The sequence below is a fragment of the Chiloscyllium plagiosum genome, chromosome 2, assembly GCF_004010195.1.
Source record: "Chiloscyllium plagiosum isolate BGI_BamShark_2017 chromosome 2, ASM401019v2, whole genome shotgun sequence".
Taxonomy (NCBI): Eukaryota; Metazoa; Chordata; class Chondrichthyes; order Orectolobiformes; family Hemiscylliidae; genus Chiloscyllium; species Chiloscyllium plagiosum.
Genome location: NC_057711.1, coordinates 104368118 through 104376727, shown reverse-complemented (window position 1 = coordinate 104376727; position 8610 = coordinate 104368118). Strand labels below are relative to the sequence as shown.

The window sequence follows — 8610 nt, the reverse complement described above, 5'->3', positions numbered from 1 at the left end:
CTTGCAAAATGTCCAGATTGCAGAGGAGGAAGTGCTGGATGTCTTGAAACAGCTAAAGGTGGATAAATCCCCAGGACCTGATCAGGTGTACCCGAGAACTCTGTGGGAAGCCAGAGAAGTGATTGCTGGGCCTCTTCCTGAGATATTTGTATCATCGATAGTCACACGTGAGGTGCCAGAAGAGTGGAGGTTGGCAACCATGGTGCCACTGTTTAAGAAGGGCGGTAAAGACAAGCCAGGGAACTATAGATCGATGAGCCTGACCTCGGTGGTGGGCAAGTTGTTGGAGGGAATCCTGAGGGACAGGATGTACATGTATTTGGAAAGGCAAGGACTGATTCGGGATAGTCAACATGGCTTTGTGCTTGGAAATCATGTCTCACAAACTTGATTGAGTTTTTTGAAGAAATAACAAAGAGGATTGATGAGGGCAGAGCCCATTCAGTCCATCCTCTCTCTAAAAAGTAATCATATCTGCCCATTTATTCCACTGTTTACCCATAGGCCTGGCAAGTACAGTTGCCTCAAATGCGCAACCATATTTCCTTGATTATCTCTGCTTCCACTATTGTCAAAGGTAGATTGTTCCAGGTCATAGCGATTTGTTCACACTCTTATCCAATCAACTAACGGGAGCAGCTTTTCTTTGACTACCTTATTTAAATGTGCCATAATCTTGGACCCATCTATCAAATCTCCCCTCAATCTCTGCTTCTTGAAGGGTAACAATCTCAATGTAACCAAAACGCTAAAGTCCTTATCACTAAAACCCAATCTTATTTGCACCCCTTTATAAAGGATGGCACATTCACAAACATTGGCCTGTGGCTTAGTAAATTGGATTTCTCCTTGAATCATGCATGGCATACATCAGAGGGCTGGAAAGTAAAAATTCAGCTCATTGGAAATATTTTACCGAATATTCAATTCTCAGATATGATGCGTTTTCTAAAAACACAAAGCACAAAGCTATTGCATATCATTTTTGGATCAAACAACAAACAATTTTATTTCTTAGACTACCATTGTTTTCTTTTAGGTGAACTTTGGAATTTCTCCATCGGGACTTTACCTTGTTTCTTTTTTTTTTCATTTGACTGCAATGTTGAGGAGTTGAAGTGTATGAGAATAGTATGGAATTTGCTTGTGGACTATAGAAGAGTTCAAAATTAACCTGCCATATTGACTGTAACAAAGTTAAGTAAGAAATACTGTAGTCTATTTCCAAAACCCTCAGTTTTTGGTCAGTGAAATGGAATTCACAACAAAGAGGTGTACTATCATTCTGTAAAAATAAATACTGAACATTTTATTTCCTCAGCTCCAGGCCCTATCACAAAATAGCATACGAAAATAAATGAGAGATCCTCAAGGTCTCTCCATGAATGTGTCTTGAGAAGTCCTGTAACTATTCCAGTCCCCCTCATTCTCAGTGAACAGAATGTTATTTAAAAGTTAAGTTTATATGGCAATTGTCTTTGTCAATTTTTGAAAAGCAATTTACTGTAATGAGTACTATCTCCAAATAAAATATGCTTGCCAAATTTCTTTTTCTTATGATTGTGGGGATGCTTTAAATTACACTACGTGTACACTCTCACAAACAAGCAGCATTATGACAGCCTGTTGGATTTTGGAACTTGCAGTTTTCAAGAAACAAGTCAGAATATGTTTATTTGAATTGAGAAAAGGTCAATCAAAACATATCTTGTTTTTAACAAGGTCTTGGGTAGCCTGATTTTGGAAAGTACGTCTGTATAATGGATCTGCTTTCCATCCATACGATAGATGGTGTACTGTGGCCACACTTCATGCATCAGTGTTACCTCCACTGAGTATTTCAAAGTCTGTTTGCAAACTTCTTAACCACACACTGACTGATTCCAATCATTATGATGATGTTCATTGATCTGAAAACATCGGCTTTTTACAATTTATATCAATGGCCTGGATGAGGTAAGTGAAAGCAGGGTGGCTACATTTGCAGACAACACGGAGATACGTAAGAAAGTTTGTTGTGAAGAGAAATAGCAGGGTTGAAGATGGTTATTTAGGTTGAGTGCAGAAAAAAAAAACTGGCAGATGGAGTATGTGAGCAGTTGTTTATTTTGGAGGCATTACATAAAAAGCAAAGTGTTACTTAAATAGAGAGCCACAACAGAATTCTGAGGCATAGAGAGATTTAAGTGTTTGAGTACATGGGTCACAAGAGGTTAGTGGGTACAGTATGTAATTAAGAAGGTGAACAAATGCTATCCTTTATTAGGAGAGGGACACAAGGATGGTCTGCCTCAGTTATATAGGATTGGTGAGACTGATCTTGAGTAAGCTTTCGTCTCCTTATTTTAGGAAGAAATTAAGTGTATTGCCAACATTTCAGTGGTTTTCTTGATTGTTTTCTGAATGAGTGGTTTGTCTTTTGAGGGAATATTGAACAGAGTTGACTCCTTTGTGCTTGGGTTTAGAAGAGTAAGGGGGAACTTAATTGAAGTGTATAAGCTCCTGACAAGGTGGACTTGGAAAGGATGTTTCATCTTGTGGGTGAACTGGGGGCACAGTTGATACTTAAGGTTTTATCCATTTACAATGGAGATGAAGAGAAGTTTTTTTGTCTCAAAGGGTTTGCAACTTTGGAACTTTGCCTCAGAAGATGATTGAGGTGGGATCATTAAAACAATTTAAGGTGGACAAGGAATAAAAGGTCATTGGGATAGATGGGCATATGGAAATCAAACCCTAAACAAGAGCCATGGTCTTATTAAATAGTGAGAAAGCTAGAGGTGCTGAACTTCTACTCCTAATTGTCTGTACATAAGCTGGCACCAAAATAATTTCAGGTTATGTTGTGCTGAACTTTAGTCGAGGAGGCCGGTGGGGAGGCTGGACGTTTGGCTAGGAAAGTCTTCAGATGGGAAGCTTGCTTCTTTCTGCCATCATTGCAGGTTGTCAGCGATTGTACCCACAGTGGAATACCCGTTCACTGGGCTGTCATTTGATCCACTTAAGGCTGTAATTAAGGTCACTTTCCACTGTTATGTTTTGCCTAAGTCGGGAGAGCTCACTGCGTTTGGGTCAACTCCATATCACCTGCACTCATTGTTTCTAGCATCTGTCTGCCTCACCTACATGTCTGCAGAAATCTGTTAGTGCCTTTGATGATATTCTGGTACTGAGGGATCCTTTCCAATAAGCTTTGTTGTTGATGGTAATGCTGAGCTGCTGGCCTTTGGATTGGGCTGGTAGCTTTTGCGTAATGGAGATGGGCTGCTGTCATGAATTGGGTGGTAGACCCAGCTGTAGCCTGTTTTTTGGCTGCAATGGGACTTGATCCTTGGTGGCAAAATTAACCACACAATCAGATGGTGGTCTTCAGATTCCAAAGCGGCAAAGATTAGACTGTGTCATATCTCACTTGGGTTATTGCACTGGAAATCAAGTCCTGCTGTTCCTGGCATTGTCATAAACGTAAAAGATTTTATAAAGATGCTGCAAAATTCCCCAATTTTCATGGGTTTTAGATCCAGGCCTACAGAAAGCACAAACCCAGTTTTTGGACTTAACAAGAATGACTATTAAAAATAAAGATTCTAGCTACAGATAAATAATGTGCATATAGAAACTCTTCCTACATGTCCAGACAGACAGACAGGTGAACAAAAAAAGGGTGTTGTGGACGGAGGGAAAGACTGGGATGGCAGTTTGATCATCTCTGTACCTTTTTGTCTTGTCAAGATGGCCTGCTTCTTGATCTTCCTCCTTCAGCTAATTTCACTTGCAGAAGTGATTCACATTTACAGAGTCTCTGAATTATTAGTTAGAAGCCACAGTTTACAGTAACTGATGAAGGAAAAATAAGCTGGCTTTCTTCAGGCTTGAAGTGGTTTTACTGGTGAGGAAAACGGCAGTTCCTTCTCTCCTGGAGGTCCAATGACTTCTCACTCAAACATTCACACCAGCAAGGTCTTTAGTTACCTAGGACTCAAATTGTTATTGGCAGATAAAAGACCTTTATCATTGAAATCTGGTTATCATACCACAGACCAGTCAGCTACATGTTGACGGCTGAAGTTCCGTTTATGCACTCTGATTTAAACTTGTCTGTAGCTGGAAATCCCCCACTGTTAGAATGAACAGTTGTGTAAACAACGCTTGCAATGAGAGCAAGGCAAATTGTGTTTTTTGTTTGTTACAGGAGTCAGCAATCCTTCAATGATTCTTCGCTTTTAAAACAGTACTTATTCCAATTCCCCATGCAGAAAAATGTGGTCTTCACAACTGTAACAAGAGCAAATGTTATTATCTACATGGCTTTATTGAATATACTCACTCATACAATCTGTATTGTTATAGAGTCATGAACATACAGCATGGAAACAGACTCTTTGGTCAAACTCATTCATGCCAACTAAGTTTCCCAATCTAAACTTGTCCCACTTACATACGTTTGGTCCATATCCCTCTAAATCTTTCCAATTCATGTATCTGTCTAAATGTCTTTTAAATATTGTAACTGTATCTGCATCTACCACTTCCTCTGGTAGTTTATTCCACATACAAACCAGTATAGGCCCTAATGTGGCACTTTATCTAATCCCTGTGGAAATCCATATAAACAAATATCTACAGATATGCCCCTGTCTGTTACCTCAGCTGCCTCTTCAAATAAAAAATTGTGAGGTTTGTCAGGCACGACCTACATGCCATGAATCCATGCCAGCTCTCCCTTTTTAACTAAAAAATTCTGAGCTGTTCAATTACTCCATCCTTGATTATAGACTCCAACAATTTCCTCACCATAGTTGTTAGGCTCCCCAATTTTTCTTTCTCATCTTTCTTAAAAAGTGGAATGACATCTACAGTTTTCCAAACCAGAGGGACAAATTCCTGTCTGGGAACTCTGCAAGATTATAGTTAAGGTATCTACAAAGTGTTCTCCTATTTCCTTTAATTCTAATTATGTGCCACTCTCAGAACCATTCCAGGCAATCAACAGCCTTCACCAGACTCTTATAGAATCCCTAGTGAAAGAAGCCATTTGGCCCATTGAGCTTGTACTGTCCCTACCAACAGCATCCCACTCAAATCCTCCCTATCCCATAACCCCATATTTACCATAGTTTAACCCACCCAGTCTGCACATCCTTGGATGCTACGGAGCAATTTAGAAAGGCTCATCCACCCAACCTGCACATCCTTGGACTGTGGGAGGAAACTGGAGCATCCAGTGGAAACGCATGCAGACACAGGAAGAACATGCAAACTCCACATAGGCAGTCACCTAAGGCTGGAATTGAACAGTACTCTGAGGCAGCAGTTGACGTATATTCGAACTCAAACTTAATAATAAAAAAAAGAGAACAGGAAAGGATGACATTTGAAGAACAACTTCTTGACAAAGTCCTTATTCACTGAGATTAGACACATTGTGACCTATTTTGAAGGGATTAGTAATGTTTACTCCATTGCTGAGTTAACATGAGCCTTAACTGTACAGTATATCCTGCACTGTTTGTTCGGTTAATGTTTTATTAATCTATACATTAACACTGCATGATTCCATTTGAAGGCCTATGCAAATGATGTGAAACAATCAAGTGTTACGTACATGGGGACATTTGTCAAGCAAACCATGCTTGAAGCATGTTCCATTATGTAGTTTCTCCTTGTCTCAAGGCTGATCCTTCACGGAAAAGAGATTAGTGCAATTATGCACAGAGCAAACAGTGGATTTAGATGTGCAAACAATTCCTGTTTTGGTTACAAAACATCACTGAGATTGAATTCAGATTGTGAATTCCTATGAAAGCTACAGGGTTTTCTTTTTCCTCTTCATTGTCAACCTCACATATTCTGTTTTAGTTTTCTTTTATTCACTTGTGGAACTTGGGCATCGCTGGCTGGGCATTTATTGCAGTTGCTAGATGCCCTTGAGAAGGTGGTGAGCTGCCTCTTTGAACCACTGCAGTCCATGTGCTGTAGGTAGACCCACAGTGACGTCAGGGAGGTAGTTCCACAATTTGGACCCAGCTATCTTGAAGGAATGGTAATATTACTTCCAAACTCTGAAGTTGGACGAGGGAGATCCAGTAGATGTAGTGTACCTGGACTTTCAGAAAGCTTTTGATAAAGTCCCACATAGGAGGTTAGTGAGTAAAATTAGGGCGCATGGTATTGGGGGCAAAGTACTAGATGGGATTGACAATTGGTTGGCTGATAGGAAACAAAGGGTAGTGATAAACGGCTCCATTTCGGAATGGCAGGCAGTGACCAGTGGGGTACCGCAGGGATCCGTGCTGGAACCGCAGCTTTTTACAATATACGTTAATGATATAGAAGATGGTATCAGCAATAACATTAGCAAATTTGCTGATGATAGAAAGCTGGATGGCAGGGTGAAATGTGATGAGGATGTTAGGAGATTACAGGGTGACCTGGACAAGTTAGGTAAGTGGTCAGATGCATGGCAGATGCAGTTTAATATGGATAAATGTATGGTTATCCACTTTGGTAGCAAGAACAGGAAGGCAGACTACTACCTCAATGGAATCAATTTAGGTAAAGGGGAAGTACAGAGAGATCTGGTTTTTCTTGTACACCAGTCAATGAAGGTAAGCATGCAGGTACAGCAGGTAGTGAAGAAAGCTAATAGCATGCTGGCCTTCATAACAAGAGGAATGGAGTATAGAAGCAAAGAGGTGCTTCTGCAGCTGTACAGGGCCCTGGTGAGACAACACCTGGAGTACTGTGTCAGAATCTGGTTTCCAGCATCTGCAGTCATTGTTTTTACCTCATTTAGGACAGAGCTCAGGAGAAACTTCTTCACTCAGAGAGTGGTGGCTGTGTGGAATGCTCTGCCCCAGAGGGCAGTGGAGGCCCACTCTCTGGATTCATTTAAGAAGGAGTTGGATAGAGCTCTCAAAGATAGTGGAATCAAGGGTTATAGAGATAAGGCAGGAACAGGATACTGATTAGGAATGATCAGCCATGATTATATTGAATGGCGGTGCAGGCTTGAAGGGCTGAATGGCGTACTCCTGCACCTATTGTCTATTGTCTATAAATTAGAATGGTGAGTGTCTTAGAGACTCGATGTCTTCCAAGCATGCTGTATTTATGATGTTTCATGTATTAAATTAGTCAAATACTTTATCCTAAAATATAACTTTTGCGGGGAAATTCTAGCTAATTTGTATTTTAATAAGCCATCTTCTGAATGTCAAGGAGAAGGGCAAAAATAGAGTCAAAAGGTCAAGTAGCGTCATGGGTGAGTTCATTTACATCGATCTTTCTTTCTGTAATTTCATTGTAAAAGTACATTGTTTTGTTACCCTTTGGTTCACTGATTTGAAATAAAATGGGCATACTTTTTTTCTATCTAATAACAATCTAATCAGGATTGTATGGCACTTCACTAGAATATATTTACTCTTGTATTGAGAAAAATATTAAAGATAAAGATATTCATTTCAGTTTCCAGTCTGTGATAAGTTAACTGATGAGAATTGAATCACTTTGATCATGAACCAGTGACGACTTTTTGAAAGTGTGTTGATGCACAACCAGAGGGGACAGGATTGGGCTCAGCTACAGCATCCTTCATGTCAAATGTGCTACTGTAATTTGCTGCCTCAGTTTATCCATGACATTAATTGAGCATGGAAGCAAGGGCTTGGATGTGGAACCAAAGCTCCACTATAAGACAACCTTTTCAGAAGATTAGAGAAATTAGCAAAAACAAAATAAAATCGCAAGGTAACAACTTGAAGCTTCAGGACTTGAAATGATATTGTGTTGTTGTTACAGCTCGGTACTTTGCAGCGACAATGTTCATCGTGGGCTTGTCTGTGGTCGTCACTGTGCTGGTCCTTCAGCTTCATTACCATGATCCTCATGGAGGAAAGATGCCAAAGTGGGTGAGTTATCACTATCATGATGAGAAATAGTCAGCAATTGGTATGTAATGGAAGGAGAACATCAAACAATGTTAGCTACTTTTGCCAATAAGAGCTGAGTTGGGCAAATTATGATGTCTGAGGTTCAGTGCCTATGTCTGTGCCAGGTTTTAGTGGATGTTAGTTGCCTGCCACACAAATACTGCATCTGGCTCAATATGCCTGGATTTGAGAGCAAAAGACAACTGCTGAATTTCCCACAATTGTCCACAATTAAAGTACAATTTTTAAGTGAGGCCAATGATACTTGTTGCAAAGGCTTATGTAAGAAGAATATCAGTTTTGTGACCAGTGTCAATGGATGTAGATCTTTACTTACCCGAAAGCAAGGGTTTGTAGCCATGGCTAAATGCTCGTAAGTGTTGGGAAAAATTATTTTGGTGCTTTTAGTTCCTCAGCTTTCATTGGCTTAAGTCAGGTGCTTTTCTCCAACTAGGAGACCAAGTGGACCAAGTTCAATTAGGCCATCTACAGTCACTTGTGAACTCACTAGGAGATTCACAAGATGGGAGATGACAGATTTTAACTCAAAGTGGGTGTTTGATGTCAATCCGTGAGGTATTTCCTGTCTGACAGAGGCAACAGAAACCCACAAAATTTTGACCGTTTCGTATTTCACAAAAATGGGTCCAGGGTGAGGCACTTCAATTTTGGATTA

General features: G+C 40.2%; 1 protein-coding gene across 4 annotated transcripts in view; it reads left to right on the top strand.

Annotated features, from left to right (window-relative positions):
• The window catches only part of chrna8 (cholinergic receptor, nicotinic, alpha 8), a 203510-nt gene that overhangs the window by 169178 nt on the left and 25722 nt on the right, over positions 1-8610 (top strand). For all 4 annotated transcript variants that reach the window (XM_043715308.1, XM_043715303.1, XM_043715315.1 and 1 more), the window contains one exon: positions 7804-7913. In XM_043715308.1, coding sequence (XP_043571243.1) covers positions 7804-7913 — 110 coding nt within the window. The remainder of the gene's footprint in view (positions 1-7803; positions 7914-8610) is intronic.